Below are 27,743 nucleotides of genomic sequence, written 5' to 3'. Positions count from 1 at the left end.
GTTGGCGAAGCGCGAATCCACAACCTATCTTCGATTGCTAAATATTTTTCTTATTGTTATTTCCAAGCTCTAAAAGCATTTCTGTGATTTACTGAAAATCTACGCCTTTCTTTATTAATAGGATACTCGAATTCTTTAATTTGATGCGGACCCCTCTCAACCAGTACTGTATTTGACCAGTTTCAGATGACACGCAGAAAGCATTCCATAATGTAGGATCAGAATATCTGCTGGCTGTCAATGCTACTGCTACCCGGCTCTTGATGAATGAACTTCTGATGGTATTATTTTTTGGCTCTCTTCAACAACTTCTTCTGGAAGTGATTGGGGCGGCACTGAGTTTTTATTGCCAAATCCAAAGCAGTCGCTATTGATGTGGATGTGGACAACTCATCTAAACATGACTTTTGCACTTAGAATTCTTCCTTCTTCCTCTTTCTTTAAGCGTTTCTTTTTATATTCACTTCCAGACAATTTTTTCCTTTTCTGTTCCATACTGCAATAAATAAAATATTAAATAAAAATTCACAGTACTTCGTAAAGATGCAACCGGGGATCATTGAAAATGATTAAATATCATAATGCTTATCATGCTATTAAAATAGGGTAGATAAAATAACGATAGAAATGAGTTGCAAAGCTAGTAAGATTTGTAGATAACAGAACATAATAAATAGATAACGAATATCTGTCAAATTGAAAGCTAGCAGCCGTTTTGACATACGCTTTACTGTTTAACTTGTTATTGTACTGTATTGTCTCCACTTCAACGTATATGAATTTGGTAAAAATATAGCAATAAATAATGAACACAAAAGTAGGCAAATGCAAATATTTCCTAAGCAACTCTCCCTATCACACACAGAATGTAAAAGTTTATAACGCCCAATATTACCCAAATAACTATGCATCACACACGAGCACACGTTTTCCACATGAGATATACTCAGTCCATGCAGATGCTACATTTTAATTCGAGTCCCTATTGTCATAACATAATCATTTTCAATGATAACAGTAACTACAATTGCTGTAAAAAACAATAATTCTCTTACCCGATCTACTTTTTGAAAACTGAATTAGTATAAATACAAAAATATTATATTGATACGGACATATTATATATCTGATTTGCTTATTTAAACACAGCATAGTCACTTGTCACTTCTCCAGACAAACTGACATCAAAATCAAATATTGTCAATAATTGTAAGCTCGTAGCAGAACATACAACACGTAACACGTGCAATTGTCTTTTGTGAAAGCGCTTAGGCAGAGGCGTGCGATAAATCATAAATCGTATACATCAATATCGGAATAACGTAGACTAATATAGAAAAGCGTTGCATAATGATTTTTAATTATTGAATGATTCAATTGTATTTTGATTTCGCTGCTTATGCTATCCCGTTTACTGCTGCATGAGTCCAAAACTCAAATCCAACTAGCCTTACCTCCTCGTTGTGCCCATGCATACGTCCTTGCCGCCGGCTCCATTGTCCTGTAAGAAGTTCGTAATTGAATATCGATAAGAATCGAACACTGCTGCCAACGCTCTATGTTCGACTGGTGGAGTGAGAGCCTCAAAGATCCCAAGAAGGCAAAGAATCATATTTTTCTCCCCATTGCAAATTTCCACATTCTGAAATCTCCTAAACTCAAAATATCGGGAAAAGATTCTGTGTATGTGTTGGCGTTTATTTCGTATAAAAAAAATCCGAAATACTTCACGTGGTCAGCATATTGATGGTGCACGAACCCGCGACCAATTAAGGTTACAGTACCAGTGTTCCGTGGTTTTATCCACCCACCCACTCACTTGGGGTCCCTTAAACTCGGCTTTAAATTAAAGCTATATTAAATAAATGAGAAGCCTAATTAGATAGCTTTATTATGTACAATGAGCTAACTAATTAAAATACTAATTAATTAGGTGGTGCTTAATTCAGTAATTAAATACAGTATCTTGTTTCGTGTTTTTACAGCAGCTCTACAGTTTTTTTAACTGTGCCTTTAATTGTATCTAAAGCAATAAAATGTTAGATACTAATCCAGGAAATTTAACTTGATATGAAAAACACAACTTTAATTAATAATGATTTAATTAACTACCTCAGTTTAGCGCAGTGAAGCAAAAACCTCTTTATAACACGATACCGCTAAACGTGACTCGCCTTTATTGCTTTCATTTCTATCAATAGAAAATAATATAAATGTAATTAATAAACTTCGAAATATTAAATTAGCATACATTTAATTATCGAATGACCGGCTTAACAGTTAATTAAGCAAACCTCTTAAAAAAGAAAGAAAAATAAACATAGAAAGTGACGGTTCGGTGCCAGAAACGGTACATTTCAACGAAAATATGCCCTAAAAAAAATAGCTAATAACTTCTAGATAAGCGCAAGTTCATTAATGGGAGCTTGTCTGCATACTAAATCGATGATGCCCAATCTAATAAGGACCCTCCCAATGACCTTGACCTAATTTTGGGGGAATTGATCGGTCGATAACTTTTTAACCGTTGAAGATAGGGAAAAAATTCAAATCGCAAAGTTATAGAGCGAGGTCGATTATACGTGAAACTCGTCTCTTATCGGAGTTTTGAATTTAAACAAAAGGGATATGGCCGTCTAATTGTCTGCGATGTGCGCGACGACGCCGGCGCGTCGCGCCTGTCGCAGCCTTTCACCAAGAAGAGTAACAATTGGACGCGCCTATTGTTGTTCCTCCTGGTTTACGAAAGGAAATTGTTATAAAAGTTACACTTGTAAGTAAGGATTAAAAAATATGGGGAACATAATAAGCTTTTTTAAATCTGTGCGAAAAAATGAAAACCTAACAGTGGCTACCCCACTTCCTTTCATACATCATCTGACAGAGACAGGAACTGCGACACGTCTCCTGTAAATAGAGCGTCGCGACGCGTTAGACGCGTTGGCGTCAACTTGTCGCAGAAATAAAAACAGAGGTCATTCTCACAAATTTTCGTTCCTAATGGGGCGAGAGTTGTCTTAGTGCATAATAAACTTCAATAAACAACTTATTTTGGATTTAATTTTTGTTGTAACTCTAAAATCTGAGATGAAAGAGAGAGTCGTTATTATTGGATAAGGTATCGTCGATTTAGTGCGTAAATACACTTTTAATTCCCAATATTTACGTCTCTAGAAAATTTCGGACTCCCAGGACACTTTATAGATAATGCTGAAACCGTTATAAGATTCATCAGATTAATAAAAATTTTATTAAAAAATGTAATAATAATGTATGAAGCGAACGAGACAGATAGCGTCGCGTCGCGTCGCGCCGTTTGTCGGCATACCGCACTAAAGCCACGCCCCGTCTCGACGCGCCTCGTCGGACGTGCGTGACGATTAGATTGTGCCCGGACGTGAGATCGCTGGAACGTGAACGATTTTAGGAGGGGGAAATCACTCACCATCCGCCTGTGACGTCAGTAGCGGGGTTGTGCCTTGCAGAGATGGATACGAGCGCGTCTCGGTTGCGTGGCTCTAAAAATGGATGCCGACGGTCACGTGATGCGGCTGCACCAATCGTCGATTGTCGATTTCGAAAAAAAAACACGCCGATTCAATGGCCGAATTCGAAATCAATGGCATTTAAATCAATTAAAAGAACCAAACACACGGCTCGTAAGTATGTGCATGTATGTACGACTCGTGTATGTCGTGGTTGCATGCTTTTTATGCATGCTGAATATGTTTTTTTCTGTTGCAGCTATGAATAATGAATGAATCAATAACCAGATCCTCCAACATCTTAAAGAAACTCATGCTTTAAAAAAAGGATAAGAAAGAAAAAAAGAGGTTCATCACGTTATGGAAAAAGCGAAAGGTTTGCCAGTTTAATCTTAAAGATTTCATTCAAATCAAATAGAATTTTAATTAATTTACTCTTTAAATTGTATTCTCATCCATTCTTCCAGAGCATCTCCAGCTCCTTCAAGGCATTCTACACTCTTCATTCTGCGATTCAAAATTAATTTTTCCGAGAAAATTATTTATTTTTTATTGAAAGGTAAGCAAAAAGTAATTTTAAATGTCAAAAATTTAAATCTTAGAGTTAAAGTAAGGAGAGAAAAATTTATTCTCAAATTTCTAGAGCTCCACGTTGACAGAACTTACATATATGAGGCTTTATAAGCATTTATATGGCCCGGGTAGGGTGGCACCGATAGATTAGGCAGAGAGACAACCGTATCGAGTGCCAAGTTGGAAGGGATACTTAAGAAATGGCATCGTAATGTTTATAGAAATATAAGAATGTCAGCACCATTCTTAGATTACCTTGGATGCAGAAATTATTTGGAATGATCCAGTGTTCTGGCTTCTCTCGACCTCCAATCGGAGCAAAAGCCTTGGAATTCTTTAAATCCATTTAGTTAAGAATGTGGAGATTTTTAAGTATTGTTATTATAATTAGTGCTTCCGAGAGCTTGTAAGGACCTGGGGTAGAGCAGGCCCCCTGTTTGTCTTAGTGGGCCTATTTAGCCATTTGTTTTAAAGAATTATGTAGAATGTGTTTGTATTGATTAAAGGCAATCTTAAATATTTTATTTTTTGCTAGTAAAAATAACAGAGGTTAAAATTGCTACAGGCCCAAAAGTTTACTTCGTGCCTGGGGAAAAATTTCCAGCACTCTTTCCCTCACAATCCTGATTATAATTATTAAATATAGTATAATATAATATATAGTTTTCTATTATACATGATTAATTTTCTAATTAGTGACAAGATCAGGAAGATCACCTTCCTTTGTAAATAAATAAATAAATCTGTTGAGTACAGAAAAAAGATTTGAATATGATAAATGCTGCTATACACTTTTATATACAATATGTAAGAGTTTACTCTTTATCCATAGAGTTAGTGGTTATGTACACAATGGTGTTAGGGTGAATGTAAATTTGTACAGTCATTATCTCAGATTGTCAGCGATAGCTGGGATAATAAAAATTAACTCTTAGACATAATGTTTTTAGAAACAAAAAATTGCATTCTGGCTATTATTTTTCAGTGATGATACATTCATTATCAGAATACATTAGTGTATCACAATGACTGTAAATGTACTTGAAAATATTAAATAAAATAAACTTTTGTCTTCCTGAAAGAAGTATTTATGCTTTTTATTTATTTATAACATAAGAAACAGGAATAACAATTTTCTGTATAATTTCATTGCTTTACTAACTATTAATTTGTTGTTTTCATTCTATGACTTATATCTTGCCTGGCACACCAGTGGCTGAGTGAATAAAGCCACTGAACACTTGTATTTGGTTGTGGGCTTGCACCTCACTGACAGACTGGCCAATTAGAGTTTTCCAGGTTTTCTTTGTTGTGAATCTAGCATTTAAATAAGGCCAGTTTCCTGTAAAAAATTGCCTAGGGAGGCATTTCCTTGGTAGATCGCCAATGCATTGCTTTACCTTATCCTATCGATCCTGTCTTACCTAATTGTTTTCTTATTTATCACTCTCTTACCATAGGATTTACAATAACTTTGGTTATTGTTAAAGCTACAACAACTCTTAAGGAGTGGAAAATTTAATTCTCCACATATCATAAGCCCCAAAAAAGACATTATAATTCTAAAAGGATAATTGTAACAAAATAATTAATATTAAAATTTAATTCTGTTTTTATTTATCATTTTTATTAATTATATGCTGTTTTTCTTTTTTAATTTTGTATAACTTGTTTGATTCTGAAGATAAGGAGACTTGTTTATTCCAGAACAAAAAAAAAATTACCAGGTGTTTTAACATTTATACTGCAAGTGGTCGATTAGACACGCTTCAAGAGCTGCAATTCAGGAATCGACATCGGTAAGAACCTACGATGTGTTAACGCAACATAATACTGCAATGTTAATGGTATCATGACAATGCTGTATCTTGATTATTATCAGTTAGGTTAAGTTTATTTACTTCCTGGACATTGATTTAATATGATTCATTTCTTTTAACAATATTTTTATCATTTTTAAAAGTGTATAGTGATGTTATCTAAGCTTCTCACTCGTCAAGTGATATTTTCTGCATGAATTGCACCACACAAGCTACACTGCTAATGTCACTTGAATGTTGATAGCTGTTAATCTCATAATACAAACAATAACTCTCTATCATTTATCTGTCTCTCTGTACTGAATGCTTATCTTAGTGTTTAAATTTATTTATTTGTAAATTGATAACATTATTGGTTGATTTATTGATTTTATTGATCATTTTTAATCATACTGTTGAATGCCTTCTTACTCGTATTACCTGTAATTATGGCAAAAAACATAAAGTCAGCTGTACTTGCAGATTTCAGGAGGAACAGTACATTAGTAGATTAAATTTGGAATATATTCTATGAACAAGTTCATAGAATATTACAAATATTGGATGAAATTTATGCCATTACTCACATGCCTTGAGAGTATGTATCATTCAATCTGATTCTATATTAATATAATTCCATTATAAGGATCAACAGAGTGATAAATATTTCATACGAACATAAAATTAATGTGTAAATCACTTGCATATTCTGTAAACAAACAGTGGAAGAAAAGGGTTTTGAAGAAATTTTAACATTACAAGAATAACACTGTAACTTTCTTTGACTTCATTTAACAAATTTTAAAACAAACTGTTTCAAATTTGAATATTTTATTAATATAGAGTGAGGTATGAATTTATAGAAAATTGGAAAGAATTAAATTAAATTGAAAATAATAATGGAAGTGTTATACTATTTTTATGCTAGTTTAGTCATTAGAGCATGAGACAATCTCAGGGTCAAAAGTTTGTGCACCATGTCGAATAGAATTACATATAATTAAAGACTGAAAATTCTGGGAATTATATCAGGCAAATTTACGATAACAACATATAAATACAGGATATGTAATCATTATAAATAATAAACATTCCACTATTATTAACTGTTTTAAAAAAAGGGATCTAGAATCAAATTTTAGATAAAACTTTTACAACTTCACTATAGAAATTGGTGTATAAAATATTAAAATTTCCTTGTATTTAAGATGGAATCACTCATTGCTAACTTTTTAAAGTTGGATATACATTATGCAAAAAGATAAAAATATTAGAATTTAATTAATTGTAAATGTTTTTAAAACATTTTATTTCATCTTCAGTTACAAAAGCAAAATGGATTTAAATGACACTTAAACTCAAAGAAAAGATGAAGTCGAGATGAATGAAATGTGTTGGAGAATGTCGATCAGTACTTCAAGTATTGTACAGTATATATACGCTTGAAAGAACTGCTACTGCCACATAGTAGCAATCCAGACCTTCACTGCTGCAAAAAAATCCATCCAATAATGTAACATTATCTTTTGAAGTATTTTCTTTATGGGCTTGCAGGTATGCTATGAAAGTGCCAGAGATGAGAGCACCATGTGCAAGAATCACAGATGCCATTTTAACAGTGTGATTTCTTACATACTGGCTTGGACATGGCCTGAAGTCAAGTAAAGACTGCATATTGTCATGTCAGGAGCATGTGTGAAAATGTACTGATTTAATGCACTTTTTCCCAAATTTAATCCGCAAGATCAGAGGTAATTTGAGATGAACACTGTAATTCCAACTACTGTTATATTGAGAAAAATCCAATGCTCCATAATATTTTTTTTTGGCAAGTAATACTTTTAAAATCTGAAACTATCTTCATATCACTTCCTAACTGCCGATATACTGGATTAATTGTATTGAGAACTAATAAAATTAAAGTGATAAATATGGTAAAAGTATCCTAACTTATTGGGATGATATACAGTGCCTTCCAAAAAGAATTCTACCATTTAAAATTACTGTAATTATGTTAATTATTATCTGAGAAGTAGGCGACATACACTAATCAATAGAGTAACTGTCTGAATTTCATCTCCCATTTGCATTCAACTATCTTGTCATCTATTGCTTCTAGGAAGTGCCATAAATGAAAATGGCAACTTTACAACAGAAAAGGCATTTTACGTTCTTCAGAGTGCAAGGTCAGAATCACTCGCCACTGTGCAACACAAATAATCTGCAGGAGCTGTAGAAATGTGGCTGTTATGGGAGGAGTGACATAGGAAGAAGTTGAGTATTGGTTGAATGTATTTTGTGTGGCATGAAGTATGCAAATTGAGAAACTGTACTGGGAAAATTTGAAACTTGGACAGTTTTCTAATGTTTTAATGTGCACTACAATATTCTAGAATAATAATTAACGTAATTGCTACCATTTTAATTTATTGTATTCTTTTTGGATTGAGGAGTATATCTATTCCAGATTTTCTTTGTTAGAACATTTTTAGATAATTAACAATTAAAAATATAGAAATTAACTCATTAAAGTTGTGGTTAAACTGATTTTAAAAGTGTCTTGAATATCACTATGCCTGAAGATGGTTATATACTAATTATAAGTAGATATAATATTTATGAACATTAAATACTAATAGCTGAAATTACCAAAGGCCATCCATTAGTTACATGTATAGTTAATGGAAAGAAGGTTGCAAAAAGTACACCATTGTACACAATAGGGAGGGAGAGGGCCAGACATCATATGCAGACTTTTTTAGTAGTACAGTAGAGCCTCGAAAACTCGGCACTCGATAACCCAGCACTCTGGGTAACTCGGCCACACCTTGGCAGGGCAAAAAAAATCCTTATTTAATTAATTTTCATTATAGACAGCTTTATGCCTCATAAAATATTTTTCTGAGGTCTGTCTTATCAGGTAAATTACTGTACACAGTGTATTCATTAATTTTCATTTTCATGTAGTAAAGGCTCTATGCCTTCATAAAGTACATACTTTTCCTTTGTTTAAGGGTATTTGGGCAGTTTATTCTCTGTTGTATTCTCAAGTAAACAATACAAACAAGTACAGTACAGTATTTTCTGAGGAAACACTCATACTTATTTTTTTTAACCCCATTCCTGATAACCCGGCATTTTCACAAACTCGGCCATCCTTCGGTCCACATTAGGTCGAGTTTTCGAGACTCTACTGTACCGGTATTAGTGGCATATAGATTTGTTCTTATATGTGTACTTACTAGTAATGTCAATAAACTATAAGTTAGAAAATATTTATAAAACTGTTTTTAATTCATTCCTTTAATGTCAAGGGATTTGTGAACTATTGTATGCATAAGTAAAGGGAAGGGAGCTTTTCAAGAGTATAATACTGTCTTACACAATCAAGAAGAAGGGGTTAAAAAAAAAAAGGCCTGAAGACTATATGTATTTAATAAACAGCCCCATTATGTTGTCAGACCCCAAAATAACTATAATTCTAGAAATAAATAAATCCATTAACCCATTATTCTGGTATTTTCTCATTAATATATGAAAATAGGAATGATATTACTTGACATGGAACATCAATAAATCTCAGTTGTCTTACTCTTTAAAAATTCATTCATTAACTTTATATATTATTTTAACTGAATTATTTTTATATTTCAGAATCATAATACCAGAGTGAAATCCTGTTACATCTTCATATTTAGAAATGATTTTGAACCCAGTTTATTAAATATGCAAGCAGACAGAATTGAAGTCTCTTCAAATATGTTAGATTCAAGTTATTTGAACTTTAATAATTCAAGAAATTTACAAAATGTAAGAAATTCTTATTTACGACATAAAATAGTTTAGTTATTCTGTGTGAAAGGATTGGATAGTTTCTATCCTCAATGCTTAGTATTGGTTAAGCATTGGGGATTGTGTTAACTTGAACTATCTTTATACCCTCAATGTGAATATGATGCCACTTGAAGTTAGCTCATATCACATGACAGATCAACATGTTTGTGTTAAGACGAGGTATTAGATACAATACTTTTGAGCAGTGGTACACTCAGACTTTAATCTTCAGGAGCTGAGTTGAACAGATTAAAAAAATTTTAATTCAAATTTAATAAAATTTCCACCTTATGTGACTACTAATTCATAAATAGATACAACATAATACAAATAAAACATTAATTTTAATTTAAAAAAGGTTTTTGAAAATTTTCTAGTATTTGTTTTCCTTTTTCTTTGGAGGGTGCCAGGGTGTGCCACTGCTCTTGAGTCGTTAGTATTGCTACCAAAGCCACATTAATTTGTGGGCATTTCAGGATATGGCTTTACATTACTGTCTTAAAGTTGATCTCACTGCTCATTACTATATTTTTGTTCTGTATTCATATAATACCTTTAAAGAAATTCGGTTGGGGACCAAAAATATATAAAACAGTCTCTGTTTTTACTTGTATAAATTGAGACTAAGTATCTCTTATTTTCTTTTCTTACTGCAGAAAATTATGAATTAACAACATAGCATTAAAATGTCTGTGTGAGAAAAACTAAACAAAAAGTTATTTCTAAATACCATATAAATATATGCTTTGATTACACTCAAAGCTACTTTACTTAAGTATTTATAGTGAAAATACTTACATGTAATTTGGCAAAAGCTGGATTGCCATGTGATTAACATGGCAATCTAATACTATGGTGAATATGGATGGGTCAAGAAACCCAGGATTTTTGGGAGTATTCTGTCCCGATATATCAGACACCATCTCTCATCACCCAGCCACCCCCATTTTGGGTCTGGTTGAACCCATAGTTGTTTCCTAAAAAGGCCCTCTTAGTGCCCATAAGAATGAGAATTAAAAAACAAATGTAATTTGGCTCTAATTTTATGCTTAGATGCTTTCGTATATATATTGAAATGTGTATAAATGAAAAGAACACGTATCAACTGAATAAAATTTAATTCTGTGATTTGCCAAGTGTCTGTATAAATACAATAAATAATTTGTGTTTGAATTACAAAGATTACTGGCACGGTTTCAAAAATACCAGGATGCTTTCATATATTTTAATGTTATATTGTTATTCTGTAATATATCTCAATTGGATTGAATTTGCTGACTTAAACCTCTTGTGTATTATGAGTCTATGACAGATTTTTGTTTGACTGTCAAAGATGAGCTTGATGCATGTTGGAGTCAGTCAAAATGAATGAGAATTTTTCTAAAAAAGTCATGAGATGTTAATTAAATTCTTCCTTAGCTTTTATTTGTGACACTGCATGTTATTAATCTAGTCTAGACCATTATCTATGATGTAAGGCAATCAATAATTAGGTAAAAGTGCTCTTAATTTTATTAGACTTTATACAGTGTGTGTAAAAACTTACTGTGCAGTGAAAAATTTGTAATGACATTAAAATTATATGCATGACATTTGTAAAAGAGACCCATAAATGATACATTCCACATTTCTACTTTATGACAGATGGTATTACTGCTCACTCACTGATGTTCCAGTTTTTGGCTTACAGCTTTCAGTTAGATTTCATTGCCAATCACATAATCTCCCATAGAACTGATCCATTAGGTCTCCACCCCCCCAGATTTTGGGGCTTCTGGAGGACATTTCTGGCATTTCATATATGAGAAACTGCCATATTGTATGTAAAACTTCACTTTTATTAAACATTTTTCACTGCACAGTAACTTTTCAGACACCCTGTAAAAGTAGTGGTAAAGGTATTTTTTCTCTTTCAGTTAAAGAGAAACAAATCCAAACCTGAACAATGTAAATAGTAATCACATCGATAACCTTTGTTTAATTCCAGTATTTCTTTAAAATGACAAATGTCTTTGAACAGTTTGACCATCCTACTTCAGATCTGTTGTACGTGTTTCATTTAGACTACTCATTCTATTGTGTTCTACATTCAAACTTCATAGAAGAAACTAAATTTTAGATAGAGTGCATTAATATACAAGATGCAGATTTGATATTATATGCGTAGAAAGCTTTTTATGATAGCGGCAAAAATAGATTATAATAATAACTCAATTAAACTGGGGTGTTAACATAAAATTAAACAGAATACGTTATATTTAAAATTTAATTTGGTAAATTTAAATTTCATAAATTTCAAATATAATTGAAATTGGATTTGGTTTGAATGTAGAACACAATAGGATGAGCATTCTAAATGGAACATGTACAATGGACCTGAAACAAGACAGTCAAGCTGTTTGAAAACATTTGTCATTTTAAAGAAATACTGGAATTAAACAAAGGTTATCGATGTGATTAATGTTTCTTTCAGTTGTATCTTTTGCAGATAAGATGATGATGAAAGGACATGGTGCATCAGAAGTATTAGGTCAATATTTGTAACACTGTGATATTACAAGCATTATTTTTATCGCAAAAGCAAGGGTTTTTTTTTTTTTATATAAATTAGTTATCAGCTTTGAACAGTTCTATCTCTTGGCCAATCTTTATACACACCAATGTTGATGCATGCTTGGAGCTATGTTTGAAGCACTGTAGAGCCGTAGTTCTCAATCCTTGGTCTGCGGAACAAGGGTGCTCCATGAAACCTCTTCAAGTGTTCTGCAAAAAAATCAAATATACAATTAAAAATTATTGCAAAAGAAAAACCAATACAATGTAAAATAATTTTTGTATGGGAATGTAATCAGCAAATGCCAATGTCGTCATCTACTAGACCAAGTGCGCTTGATTTCAAAAAGGTTTTCTATCCTTGCTTTAAAGTTGATGTATTGTAACTATTATGTGGAAAAAAAATGCCAAAGTTTAGTGTTCCCTGTCTTCAAAAAGATTGAGAACCACTGCTATAGAATGCTTCAAACATTGTCCTACTGCTACTAATCCATCCTCTATATTAAAAAGAAAATAAGAATAATTGAAGTTAGCAAAATTGTTATTTTGTTTTAATTCAAGTGGATTTTTACAGATATTTTCTTCTGAAAATTCAGAAGGATTGTAATGTTATTTTACTGAAATTACAGAAAAGTTCTTTAGAAATGTTGTAAATATAATACAATCTATATTTTATTTAAATAGTTTCATAATGCCAGGATTCATTATATGAATGATGTTGATGATGATAGTGATGATGATGCCAATGTTCTGTCTACTCCAAAGAAAAACAATACATTATCCATTCATTATAAAGGAAATGAAGCTTATGGTTTCCAAACAAGTTTTCCTGATTTCATTCAAAGTATGTAATAATCCATTTTTATTTTATTTATTTTTTTCTAAATAGTAATATTTATATGTCTCAAACGATTGGACCGTGATTACTTTAAAACAGTGTTTTTCAACCTTATTGAATATGCGACCCTTTTACAAGTTAAAAAATTCTGGCAACTCCCCAGGGCCATATTAAAACTATATCAGTGATTTTAAAAACTATGTATTTAATTTTCTTTCTGTTGAGATAAATTATTGTTGATTAAAATGAAAATTTTATAAGAATCGACAATAACTTAACACAGATAAAGTTTCTTCTAGCAGGTCAGCTCAACACTTTTTCGGCTATGATTTTCTGGGGTGGGCCGTATCCACCCAGGTTCCTTCCTGGCTACACCCATGGTAGAGACCTAAATATTGATCAAAACACCAATTGTACTGTAAAATAAACAGATACAGCCTTCTCGCTGAAACTGTAGTTTTTTTTAATGTAGTGTATGACCAACGAACACTTGTCTTTTTCTTTTACCTGTGACCCCCGTGTAAGGCTTCGCAACCCACAAGTTGAAAAACACTGCTTTAAAGCTATAATAAGACTAATTAATAAATGATAAAACAATGTAATTTTGCATAAAGGTTAGATAATTTTGTTAGACCGTCATCTTGTTCTAAGTTTTCCTATTATAAATTGAATTTGAAAGTCTGGATAGTTTTAGGTCAAATGAAGCTGTTTATTTATCTATTAATTAGTTTATTATAGGCAAAATTTAATCTGGCTTTAGTTTGAATAATTAAAAATTTCAGTTAGTTTAAATTATCTGAACATTTATATGTAATTTGCTATAAATTTTAAGGACTTATCACATCAAAGTTTTCAATTGGAAAGCTCACTAAGATTTTATTAAATTAATATTTACATTTCAGACCATATATCCTACCTCGGTTATAATTCCATCTCTTCGGATACCAATTGTGAATTAAAATTTAATGTTAAATGCAAATTGGATAGTACAAATATACCTGAATTATAACCAAGGTAGGGTATATGGTTCGAAATGTAAATATTAATTTAATAAAATCTTAGTGAGCTTTCCAATTGAAAACTTTGGTGTGATAAGTCCTTAAAATTTATAGCAAATTATATATACCTGTTCAGAAGATTTATTACAATATTGGACAAAAAGCAAATAATTATAATTTCAGTTGGTTGTTTGAATATATTTACAGTATACTCTTTCTAATCCAGTTCTTAATACTCTAGCCTTTCAATTATCCTGCATATCCAGCATTGTGATTGCCTAGTACTTCTGTTTCCATGGAAATGTTAGTTATTTTACAAATCCTGTTTTCCTATTTACTCAGGTTTCATCTCTGTGTATAGTATTGCATGTGAGCACACTATTATTTGCCCTCATGCCTTCAAAAAGAATCAGTACTGAAGAGCAATGTTTTTTATCATTGACTTTATACAGACTGTGTGACTGACAACACGATATTGACATATTGACTACCATTCAACTTGTGGTGATGTCAAGCTAATTTGATCTCATTCTCTCTCACCTGTGTGCTGGTGCAAGCTGTGTCATGTCTTCACTTCATGACATAATATATTTGTTTTATATGTTTTATATATTTGTTTTATATGACATAATATATTATAAGACATAATATATTTGTTTTATATGTTTTGTATATTCTATGTAATTAGCAGATGTGGATATACTCAATCATTTCCCTCTGTTTTCCTAACTACACACATGGATGAGAATATATTAATTATTGTGTACAGCTTAGCCAAGCAGAGGCTTGCCTAAGCTGTACACAATAATTAATATTTAATGCCTGAGGCTCCATAATCTGGCACTCTCACTGATCTTGGCATCCCTCTGTTCAAGAAATGGCTAGATTAGCAAGTGTATTTATCTAATCTCAGAAATTAGAGTTAAATTTAGAGTTTAATGCAGTGTTTAGAAGCCTATTATCGCACCATAGCAAGCTTTTAAAGGTGTCAATTTAATTATTTCTCAGAAATGACACAAATGTAATTGGAATTTTTTTAATGGTTTTTCTAGAATCCTACTCAAAAATAAAAAGTATTGAAAAAGAATTGAAGTTGAATGAGGAATTTAAAATTCGGCAAGATCCAAAATTGAAATTTGAATGCAAAGTTGTTTGTGAAAGATTGAACATTAAACTTGATGATGGGAAATGCACAAAGGTTAGTCAATGATGATAAAATCTGTATTTTGTAAATATATTTTGTTTTTTGGTAACTTTCATAAATTTATTAAATAAAAATAGCATAAATATAAGAAAACAAGCTATATTTATATTGCTAATCAAGTAATGAAGCCAAATTTTTAATATCGGGCTACATTTTTGGCTGATTGAATATACAAATGCTATGTAATTTGGACTAAAGAAAAGTGATTAAGTCACCACCTTGTATTAAATTCATTAATTAGAATTAAATAATTAATTTAGGAACTTCTGGAAAAAAGAATAATCCAGAGCAGGACTCAAGCCTTCAATTTTCAGACTCATTTAGTCTGGAAGTGAAGATTATCATCTATCAGTATAATTGGCAAACACAGCCATAATAAGCAGAAGCTGAAAGATTTGAGTCCTGCTCCAGATTGGTCTTTCCTTCCAGAATATTTGATTTAACATAGTGATCTAGTTGCCTACTTATAGTCCAAATTACATAGCTTTGTATATTTAATTAATTTGCCAAAAATGTATCCTGGTAATAAAAATTAGGCTCAATTATTTGATTAGTAATATGATAATAAATTATTAATATCAGTACACTTAGTGCTTACCTTTACACTAAATTACTTTCTATTGATAATTGTTAATCATGATAGAATCATAATAGTCTGGTATTTAGAGATTTGATTACTGTATTTTATTCTAATACAGTCGACCCCCCTATAATTACGGTCCCTATAATTACGATTCCTATAAAACTACGAAAAAATATACGTATTTTGGAAATGTTGAGTCGGATTAGTGTAGAATCGATTAATTTTCTGGAAGAAAACCTTTCAATCAGCCGTAGTCCGTAAACTTGACACGTGTCGGGCTGTGATTGGAATGACTTGTAAGAAATCGGATTCCTAATAAATTGGAACGTATCTATATCTTATAGGGGGGGGTCGACTGTATTGAAAATTTTGTAAGATTCTAACAAAATATAATATTTTTCACTTGAAAACTGGTCCAGAGAATTGTATCTTGGGTTTAATTATTTGTAACAGGTTTATATTGGATTAATGGGAGAAGGCAATGCCTCTCAAGAAGATTTTCTATGGGAAACTGGGCCCATTCTTGAGGTTTCTAACACTTGTTTAGTTATTATAAATGTGAAGAAAACCTAGAAATTCTGTTTAGCTATGTATAACTTCACTGTTGAAGTTATATATAATCTCACCAACAGTCTATCCAACGGTTGTTGAGGTTCAAACTCCGACCAACTACCATAGTTCAGTGGACCCAATCTAATCTATAATATATACTTATACTTCAGTTTTTATCAGAAGTATGAGTACATTTTGCTTTATTGCTCTATACATTTTACATGTAATTAATGAGGTTAATGTAATGTTTTGTATTCTGTGCTGTGTATTATTATTAGAACAATAAAACAGTGGCTTGAGGATGTGTGTTATGTAATTTTGAGAAGGTATGTGTGTAGGTAAATGGAGCATTTTGGGGTAGGATTGTAGTTAAAAAGTATAAAAACAGCATTACATAATTTATGAATAATCCCTGATTTGGAAAGGGACTTGAATCTATCACTATTGTATAATCTGGATTATGTTTAATACTGATTTAATTTTAGTTTATAACTATATTTACATCCCTCTGTTTTATTATAGATTCAAAGGAAAGAAGGAAATTTCATTTCAAATGAAGAGAATTATAGTACAGACAAAAACTTTTTTATTGGCCAGACTCTACCCGACATGAGTCACCTTTGGAATATAACGCATGCAATTACACAAATAGATTCACAGTTTTTGTTGAACAATAAAAACATCAATAATAAAGGTATTTATATTTGAAATTTTAATTTCAAATTGAAACAGTTTGTGGCACTAAGAGGGCCTTTTTAATCATATTCATCAAAGGTTTGACCAGGACCACTGAATAGTAAAGGGCAAGGCCTTACATATCTGGGACAGATGTAATCTGTTCCAGATATGTAAGGCCTATGTATTGGGCCTTGTCTCTCATCACCTTGCTGCTTCCATTGTTGGCTCAGCCTGGCTCACAATAGTTACAGAAAAAAAGAGTTCTTTTAGTGCCCGCAAGACAAAAAGAATTAACTTTGATTTATTTTTTTATGGGTAGTTGATAAATACTTTCTCATATAATTAAATAGTTCATGAATTCATGTATACTGGTATTTTAAATTTTTTATTTTAATTTATTTTGTAGATTGTGAAAGAAGAATTGAAACAGTAAATGGTGATTATAATATTAATGAAGCATTTAGGGGTGAGAGTAACATTGAGAACGATAGTGAAACATCTAAGTATCTATCTATACTTAGATTTAGAAAAGAATGTGTGATTTGTAGAACTAATATGGTAAGAAAAAGTTTCGTTAGAAAGTACTTATTAACTCTTACTAAAAAGAGATATCACTGTAAGCTATGCAATAAGTATTTTTTCAGCAAATTTGTTTATGTGAATCACCTTTTTCTACACGTCGGAAAGAAAGCATTTGCTTGTAGTCTCTGCAAGGAAAATTCTTTCATACAATTCTATTTACAAAATCATGAAATCGCACTTTTAAGAAAAATCCCTTTGCATTGCAAAGCATGCAGAAGGGAATTTAAATTAGATTCGAATATCATATTTCAACAACGGAGTTACTCCAGAGCCAAACCTTATCAATGCAAACGTTGCGGAATGAAATATAAGATGAGAAAATACTTATTTTGGCACCAGAAATATCATGCTGAAGAAAAACTCTTCCAGTGTGAACTGTGTGAAAAGAGTTTCAAGATGAAATTGGCTTTGACACTTCATCTGAAATCTCACTCTGGCAAAAAAGCTTATCAATGTGAACTATGCAAAAAATATTTTATGACTAAGTTAAGATTGATAATTCACTTGAAAAGTCACCCAATAGAAAGTGGGTTTAAATGCGAATTTTGTGAAAAACGCTTCATGAGGAATGTACATTTAATGCTTCATCAGAAATGCCACTTTGAAGATAAACTCTATCAATGCGAGCTCTGCAAAGAAAGCTTTGGAATGAAATTAGCTTTAAGGATCCATCAGAAATGCCACTCAGAAGAGAAATCTTATCAATGTGAAGTCTGTGAAAAGAGTTTTCACAAGAAACTAAATTTGATATTTCATCAAAGGAATCATTATGAAGAGAATTCTTTCCATTGTGAATATTGCGGAGAAGGTTTCAAAGTGAAGAGCGTCTTACTAATTCACCAACAGATCTATCACAAAACTATAGATTTGCGTTGCAAATTTTGTGGTAGGATTTTTCATGTGAAAAGGATTTTAGAACATCACGAGAGGTATTATTGCAAGAACAAAACTTTTCAATGCGAAGTATGCAATGAGAATTTCAAGAAGATTTCGACTTTGCGTTGGCATAAAAAGTTTTGTGGGCGTACGCCTATTCAATCTGACTTGTTCAAGATGTTTGAAAAGAATCTGAAATACATGTCATGTGCAGAGAATAGTTACAAGGACACAATTTGCAAAATTTGCAATCAAAATTTCTTATCGAAAATAGGGTTAATAACCCACCAAAGGTCACATTTTCGAGAATCTTTGTTAAAAAGTGATGCAAAAGAGAACTCTGTGAAAGAATATCATAAACTTGGGCATTACGAATGCAATTTATGCCAAATTAGTTACTCATCCAAGAAAGATTTTATGGAACATCAAAAGTTTCATCAGTTGCAAAACTCCAATATGTCGTTATTTCTTCTACCCGTCGGTCAGATGAATTATAATTTATTATGGAATGGGTCGCGTGGTCTGATTCTTCCTCCGCCATGTTATTCAGACACTAATTTAGATCAAAATACATCGTGAAAAGCATTGTTAAATATGCTTATAAGCTCTGTATATGGCAATAAATATTCCTATTGATAAAGTGTAAAACACTAAACATTCTCGTTGTATAATTTATAAAGTTTGATATAGAAACATCTTTAGTAAAGTTGTAAATAAATTTGATTTAAAATTATTTATATTTTTTTGTCTATGAAAATGTTTCAGGAATCCTTTAGATGTCCAATTCAGATCTGGATTGTGGTCACAAGTTGAGACATGTTTTCAGTTTCTAATCCATGCTAATTGGTCCCATTACGAGTCAGGCCTAACACTGATTTCACTATTATGGTCAAAATTGTGGTAGGGATGTATTAGAGCTTTGAATCACATGATTCATTAATCATGCATTAAGTCAACTTACAAGCTCTTACAAGACAATAGTGCGTTATAGCTTCGTAGTGGTATAAAATAAGGAAAATATTTTTCTAAACATTTTCATGACCTGTTATATGTTAGTGTTATAGACTAGTCATTTCTTTTTGCTCTCGAGCTCCCTCTTGTTTTTCCCCCACGCCTTTTTTTTCTGTTCTTCAGACGTGGACAAACTGTGAAGTTCTAGTGTTAATAGAGAGGTTGCGGCCGACGTTTTCAACGCGAAAACGTGAACGTCGGACGTTTAGCGCCACCTTCCTGTAAGCCTAGAAGTTACACAATGGCGTTTGGAACGTCCAGCATGATTCCACTGACTATCCAAACACCATTGTCAAACTTCTAGGCTTACACGAAAGTGGCGCTGAACGTCCGACGTTCAGGTTTTCGCGTTGAAAACGTCGGGCGCAACCTCTCTAATATATTGTGAGAGCCGGACTTGATGAAATTTTTTAGAGAAAAATTTCGACTTTCGAATGTTAAATTACAGTAGTTCAAAAGTCCAGCGAAGACGAAATTTTCAATTTAATAATTACCGGAAGATGATCGCATCTCTCTCTCCTCGGAGTCACTTCCTTTCCCAGAGGACTCATCGAATGTGTCACCGCGAACTATCTACAGATATTCACTATTGGTCGAAATTAGTAACGTGGCTAAAAAGAGGGCATCGAAACCAAAGAGGGAGGACCCCCGATATAAAAGAATTGAATCGAAGACAAGAAGGTAGTCGGGAGTCCGCAAATTCGCCGACATCAGCCTTATCCAGTATGTTACGCTACATAAGCTTTATCCATTTTATGACGCTATATAAAAATTAAACGAAATGTTATCGTCATCATATGTGTAATAGATACATAATTATAAAGAAATAATACCCGTTTATTTAAGTTTAAGTTAGATGTAAGAAATAATACCCGTTCAATGCTTTGACGTTCTTCCTATAATTTTAATGATTCTGTTTCAAATGATAAAATTTTATTAAAGCTTCATTCACTTCTCACCATGAGGCTGGCCATGTGGAAGTTTCTTTAGTTTTTCGCAGATAGTCCCTGTCAGCCAGCCCTCAGCCACGTGTTACGTTGTTATAACAAAATTAACCAAATCCTATGAGCACAAAGGGGCCTTTTCTGATGCCCATAGTTGTGCCAAGTGATGTGATGAAGGATAGAGACATACATATCTATATTTTTAACTCTCCTCCTTGTGAGCATCTTGTAACGAGCGAATTATCGGTTCGGTCAAACTCATAATGGGGCGGCGGGTGGTATCAGGACTGACCACTACCTGAAAAACACTTAGAGCTTTTTTGACCCAAACGAATTCGATCTGGGTTCTCCAAAGCGGTAGGATGCTACTTTTGTCGCTTGGCCATCTAACTTAAGACTCCTGACATATTTAGATAGATCAATTCAAAAAAATTCCCGAGGTCTTTTTGACCCATTCGAATACGATCTCCGGATTCCCCCGAACGGTATGCTGTACGGTAGGTTGAACGGTATGAAATTATAATGGTTACTTGATTATCTAATAACTATGGCAGTTTGAGACCGAAGGACCGAGCGGTCAAGGCAGCCTACCGCTCTGGGGACCGGGATCGAATCCGGACGGGTCAAAAAATCCCCATGAATTTTTGGGGAGTGGTCCGTTCGGATATGTCGGACCCTCACAGATGGCCGCTCCATTGTGGGTGTGGTCGAACCCATAATTAGTCTTGCTTAAAACAGGCCCTCTTAGTGCTCAAGGAGTAAAAAGAGTTAAAAAAAGAAATCATGACTGTAATTCGTTAATGCGCCTTCCGATATGACATCATCGCTTCAATTTTAAGAGAGAGAGAGAAAAAAAATTATTTTAATTTTTTATTTAAAATTTTAGATATATATATATTTTTTAAACATCCTTTACAAAATAATTTGTTTGTAAATAAATTTAAATACAACCAGAGTCTGATGTCTCAGCTATGTTCTAGAGTTAACGGGTGCGTTCTTTTATTCTTCCGAGTAACTCGGCGCGTTTAAAAGTTTCTACGGAACGCGTTCATAAACTCCCGTATGAAACAGTAAGAAGTTCATATACTCCGGCAGACGATATCAGACGGTTACTTTAATTAACGAACGTACCCAATGTGTTAGGTTGCCGATAGCTGGCGCTCCAGTAGCATTGAGGCATGGAGAAGTCGGTGTATGCAGTCGGTTATTGAATAGTTTTGACGTTTTCGAGCAATTTCGTAATATTTTTCTACGATAAATAGAAATAGCAGCATGCCAGATACTTGTTTCGTTACTGGGTGTATGTCTGGTAGGAGCAAATCTAGTGAGAAGCGGCATTTTTTCAGGGCAAGATCGAGGGTGTTAGATAAGTGGAGACGTTTAATTCCTGAAAGAAATGATTTAGAATTCTCCAAAAAATCGCAAATATGTGACTTGCATTTTGATGAAAGATTTATACTTAGGAATTATGTGCATATAATTGAGGGTAAGAGAGTCGTGATACCATGTAATACATGGCGCCTAAAACGTGATGCTTATCCTACGAAATTTTTCAATTGCGCGCCATCTTTGCCGGTTGAAGTTCCTGAATTACGTCAGTCTCCAAGGAAGGGAAAAACTACTGCCAAAATAAATGAGAATTCAGAAGTTGCAAAGGTATTATCGAGTAAGTAAAATGTCCTTGCAGTAATTTTGTTTAAAGAAGTTAATAAATTGAAGAAATAGAAGACTGTACAGAAAAGATGTAATTCTCGAGTCTTTTCTTATCCTTTTACGGTCATCTTAGTGTGCAACTATATAGACCCGAGAGAGCTAGAATAGGTGATGACGATTTGTGCTCTCTGTTTCTTGCCTGCTCGCGTCTATGTAGTTGCACTGTTAGAGTCGACGGAAAAAATGGCTCGAAGATGTAACAAAATCTTTGTAAACAATCCAGAACCTTTGAAATCTGGTAACAAAATTTTAATAAAAACGTAAGGAACGTGTTCGACCTTCGCCGAGGTCTGTTTCAAATTTAAAAACCTGCAAATTAATATGAATACCCGAAAGAATCGTCGGAGGGCTCTGAGCAGTAAAATTTAGAATCTGTAAAGTAAGTCTACAAGAGACAGTAGATATTGTAAAAAATTGTTATTGTTTTTATTGTGAAAGTGCCAAATTTTACAATAAAAGGTTGGCATTTTGATCATTTTTAACTTTAGTAATTTTTTAATAATCCACAGTTTGTGTTTTTAAGGAAGATTTAGTTATATCTTTTATATTATTTGATATTTTGAAATAACGTTAGCCAAAGGTGCAATTGAAGTTTCATCAAATTCGTGATTTGATGTGTTGTCATTAGGTATACTGTGTGTTATGTAAAAATAACATAAATAAATAGTAATTGTTTTGTATATTGTGCTACAATCATGCTGTATGAGGAGAAATATATTAAGTGATGGACAAATTTCATAAAGTAATATTGCTCGTTATATTAATGATGCGCAAGTGTTAAGGTCAATGAGATAGCAACTGTATAGGTTACAGACTTTTAAGTACAGATATATCAGAAAATTCAAGGACTAACAGTTAGAAAATTGTAAACTCAATAAGATTGCAGCTGTTGAAGATACAGTTTTATCTAATGAAGAGAACAGAAAAAACTTTCTGAGAGAGAAAAGATAGTTTTGAACGTATCTTGCAGTCAAACAAATCTCAGTCAGCAAAACTGTATAGCACTAAGTGGATTTTGGATTTATCTGCCTATGAATTCCTTCAAAGAAACAAGTTCTTGTCATTGTCACAACCAAGTACCGTAGGAAAATATATATGTAAATTTGATGCTAAATTTGGATTTGATTCTAATTTATTATCTAGATTAATTAATTAAAAGAAAAAATTAAGCATTATGCCTGAGAAGTAATGTCATGATTGTGTAATTTTTGATGAAATCTCTCTTCAAAAGTGATGGAAGATGCAATTAAATGGCTTGATCAGTTGGAAGATCTAACAGCTGTTAAAAAAGTATAAGAAAAAAAGAATGGAGGCTTTCTTAGTAAGCAGACATTTGAAAGTCTGAGGTTAACATTGTTCAGCATTCTGGAATTGTCTGAGTGGCTTTTGTCACAGAATTTTTATTATGTTTTAACTAATCTTTTAATCAAGATCCACTTAAGGTATATATATGGGAAACAACTGTGTAAATTTATATAAACTTATACAGTCTTAATGTAAATATATTGACTTTGTAAGTTAAGCTTTCATGGTCTTCCTCTAGAGTTAACATTAACCTTTTACTTATCTTAATTTTATTTTTCTTAGCAGAAACATTTTTGTGTAGTAGGAACTTATTATTAACATTGATTTATTATTTTAGCATTTCTTTGGTTTGATCTGACAAGGCAGTGGCACAACACGCACCTAACCAACGTTCAGTTATTATATCGAATGATTAGTGTCTGTTGCTTAGTGCATCAGTCAAAACATTCCTGTTTGTTATAACAAAGAAGATGGATCGCAAGTGCTGTTGAATCTGATATGCTCAAAAGACTTTGCTAGAAACATTACTGTGAAACAACAGTTCAGTGATGCATTTGAAAAAGTATTATTAAAAGTAGAGTATGAATACAGATTTATTAATAGCTTACTGACATCTTGGCTTGTTTATAAGCAGTAACATGTATTTTAGACTATCATTGCTATCACTTTCCATTCCATTTTTTAAACTTATCTTTAAGTCTTGTTCATTTTCTTTTTTCTAACAACTCCATTTGATTTTAAGAACTATATATGATTCTAAAAGCCTGATCTCTTGATTTTTATAAAGTTATAGACATATCCTTTCCAAACACTCACATTGCACTGAAAAAATCAGCAAGTGCACAGAACTATGCCAGGAAATAAGGCATTTGTGATAGATGGATAAGGTTCTTATTGTACTGTACCTGTTGTTCTCTCCTCTACAGGTGTCATACCACACACACCACAAAAACCTTGGGAACATTACAATCGAATAGAAACACATACACCACACTACAGAAGTTTGCTACATTGAAAAAATTTCATATTGTTAGGAAATTCCTGAATACGGACACACACGCTGACACACTGATTTAATTTTTTTGTTTCGTTTTGGTTACTATGACTTGACTCTTCGTCTTGCATAGTACACAGCATTTGTTGTCACACATAGTACACATAAATTTGTCACTTGTGTGTACTATGTGTGACAATAATTTTTTTTTATTTATTTTAGAAAATAAAATAGCAACAAGTAATTATAAAAGTAATTCTTAAATTCTTGTAGTTAATTGCTTTTGCTTTTCTGAAAAAAATAGATACAATTCTTTATTAATAGGGCATAATAGGAGAAAAATGGGCTAAACAGGATCTAAGTGTCGTCTCTTGCCAGAAAATGGTGCATTACCGATTTTAAAGCATAGTGGCGTGTCCATACTGTTATTTATAGATCATGGTTTTCTCTTATGCGCTGAGAGTGTTTTTATGTAAGCAATAGCCGGATTGGAGGAGAAGTCTAAACTTCCAAAATCTCTATGTGGACTGTCCAGATAGAAATGTGGATAGATTATAGCTGCAGTTTTGTGTTGAGACACTAATTTTCCTTGGTGCAATTTGTTTGTCATTTTATCAGAGGTAATTGCATGTGAAATGTAGAGCTGTCTCTTGTAATCTATAAATTAAGAGAGTTTCGGTTTTGCTCGACTTAATTTGATTAAATGGCTGGGACTAAAAATACTGTTTAGGTATGAAATTAAAGCTCTTACCCTGTACATGATACTGTTGAAGCAAGATTTGAGAAAGGTACAACTGTTAGTTGTGGTGGAGTGACAAAGATACAATGTTAAGCCTACTAGAAGCCTACATGTGGTAATAAACAAACTTGTCAGTTACTTGTGCACCATCTAGCAATTCACTTTTTCAACTATTAGAACAATCTGTTGATTGTCCCTATTTCTGAATGTTTTGTTAATTATGCATTAATTAAAAGACTTTTGCATTATTTTTTTAATATTAATAAATTTAAATGCTTATGCTAACTATTTAAATAATAATAAGAATCATATATTCACAAAATTTAAAACAATGTGATTGGTAAAAAAATTCATAAAAAATTTGTTGTAAATTCTAAAAATCAATAATATAATTTCCAGATTAAAACCAAGTAAAACTACTCTTTCTTATCAGACTTAGAGTGATTTATTTTAGCAGACAAACAAATAGCATTGAAATACTAAATTTTAACTTTAATTGCCAATAACTTCATGTTCGTAAAATCCAAATTCGTTTTACTTACAATAAAGGATCATCAGTGGACATAATGAACTTTAACAATTTCTGTTCCTTTTATGCTGTGCGATTTTTTCCCAGCATGCATCTACATTCATTCCTGTATTCAGATTTATTACATTTGCATAATCTATGGTACAAAAATATTCTATCATTCTTCTTTTAAAACAATTTTTAATTTTATATAATATTTTGACATTATTTCTATCTATTTTACAATAAAATTTATTACAATGTAAATTACCATGTTTTAATTTAGAGATTTTTTAATAATAAGAACCACTTTTACTTTTCGTTAGATTTGTTTTAAGAGTGTATAACAACACTTGTTGACTGTTATAAACAGTCAATGTAGTTAATCTTTTGCATAATTTATAATTTTTTAATTTATTTTTTTTAATTCAAACTATTGATTTAATCTCCTTGTATAATCAATAATTTTAAATATTTTTAACATTTACTTCAACAATTACTTTAAATTAAGCTAATTATGTTTATTAACATATTAATTAGATTAAAATCAGTCCATTTTTAATTTAATGATTCGTTTTCTTATTTAGCATTGGGGAATGAGAACGACAGAAGCAACAGTCTGCAGCCCTCGACGTCTAGACCGCTGACTGAAATCGAAGTTATTATAATTCGAAGTCACGTGAACAACATTTTATCTGAGATAGTTCCAGAAATTAAGGAAAATGAATCTTTAGGCATGAATACTTCACGGCAAAGAAAGCGGAGAAAAAGAAGTCTACCTAAAAGTAAACAAGCCAAAAAAGCCTATTCTCAGAAAGAAAACGAATGTAATAAGTACAAAGCCACGCAAAGAAAATACATTGAAGAAGTTGTTGATTCTTCTCGAGAAATGCAAATTCTTGACAGTGAAGAGGCTGTAGAACGGGTCAAAATTGCCACACCGGGATCAGGATGTGAAATTGAACGTAGCTATCGAGAGACAGGACCAGTGGTAGGAACCTCTTTGTACTGGAGATCAGGTAAATGTGGAGAACCTGCAGAAGGAGCTGGCATATTAAATATGTAAACTCCTTGGATTTTCTATGTCATATTTATTTATCATCTATATTTAATCTATTAACTACTTAAGTATTTGTATTTTAATTTCCATGAGTTTATACCAAGAAATTATCTGAAGTCAGATTTTCACATTTATTGTTAAATTTTTCTACGTTGCTTTAAAATATTATAATCTGTATCTGTTAGATGTCTTATATCATAAATTTGGCTGAAAATATTCAGATACACAATTTGTTCTAGACAAGGATGTGGAGTCGGAGTCGTGGAGTTTTGGTGTTTTAGCCGGAGTCTGAGTCGTCAAAAAATCTGCTGACTCCGACTCCCTTTTACTTACCAACTTTTTATGTATATGAAACAGAGTCGGAGTCGGATGGTAAGGAAAAGTCGGAGTTGGAGTCGGTAGATTTTTATGCTACTCCACAGCCCTGGTTCTAGAGTAAATTTCCAAATACACTTAAATTTATATTATATAAAGAAAACTCAAGCAATAACATTTTAAACATTCAATAAAGGTCTGTACAGTCGACCCCCCTATAAGATATAGATACGTTCCATTCTTTAGGAATCCGATTTCTTACGAGTCCTTCCAATCACAGCCCGACATGTGTCAAGTTTACGGACTACGGCTGATTGAAAGGTTTTCTTCCATAAAATTAATCAATTCTAGACTAATCCGACTCAACATTTACAAAATACGTATATATTTTTTGGAAATAATCCATATAAACTACGCTTTAAACAAAAAATTGTAGGATTACTTACCGAGTGTCACCATTCGACATCGCCATTGCTCAACATTGTTTTCGTCGCGGAACAGCTCAGCAAACCGCGGCCGATTTCTAATAACTTATTTTTCTGCGAATAGTTCCTTGAACTTCGGAGACATCATTAATATAAATAATTTTAATCGCCGTT

The 27,743-nt window shown here is 32.4% G+C and overlaps 1 protein-coding gene across 10 annotated transcripts in view; it reads left to right on the top strand.

Moving 5' to 3' along the window:
• The first annotated feature begins 3,251 nt into the window (after window positions 1–3,251).
• Window positions 3,252–27,743, top strand: part of LOC111630327 (zinc finger protein 540-like) — a 90,900-nt gene continuing 66,408 nt past the window's right edge. The window contains exons 1-9 of one of the 10 annotated variants that reach the window (XM_023374414.1): window positions 3,252–3,659; window positions 3,745–3,861; window positions 3,953–4,044; window positions 5,766–5,857; window positions 9,512–9,667; window positions 12,929–13,088; window positions 15,133–15,278; window positions 16,942–17,113; window positions 26,357–26,788. In XM_023374414.1, coding sequence (XP_023230182.1) covers window positions 9,584–9,667; window positions 12,929–13,088; window positions 15,133–15,278; window positions 16,942–17,113; window positions 26,357–26,788 — 994 coding nt within the window. In that variant the 5' untranslated portion in view covers window positions 3,252–3,659; window positions 3,745–3,861; window positions 3,953–4,044; window positions 5,766–5,857; window positions 9,512–9,583. Of the gene's footprint in view, window positions 3,674–3,744; window positions 3,862–3,952; window positions 4,045–5,765; window positions 5,940–7,475; window positions 7,609–9,511; window positions 9,668–12,928; window positions 13,089–15,132; window positions 15,279–16,941; window positions 17,114–21,531; window positions 22,177–26,356; window positions 26,789–27,743 lie in introns of those variants that run through there. The other 9 variants (XM_023374411.1, XM_023374416.1, XM_023374413.1 and 6 more) reach the window with 9 other exon arrangements.

The sequence above is a fragment of the Centruroides sculpturatus genome, unplaced genomic scaffold (assembly GCF_000671375.1).
Source record: "Centruroides sculpturatus isolate CEXI.00-Female unplaced genomic scaffold, Cexi_2.0 scaffold622, whole genome shotgun sequence".
In the NCBI taxonomy this organism is placed as follows: domain Eukaryota; kingdom Metazoa; phylum Arthropoda; class Arachnida; order Scorpiones; family Buthidae; genus Centruroides; species Centruroides sculpturatus.
This window is presented reverse-complemented; position numbering and strand designations above follow the sequence as displayed.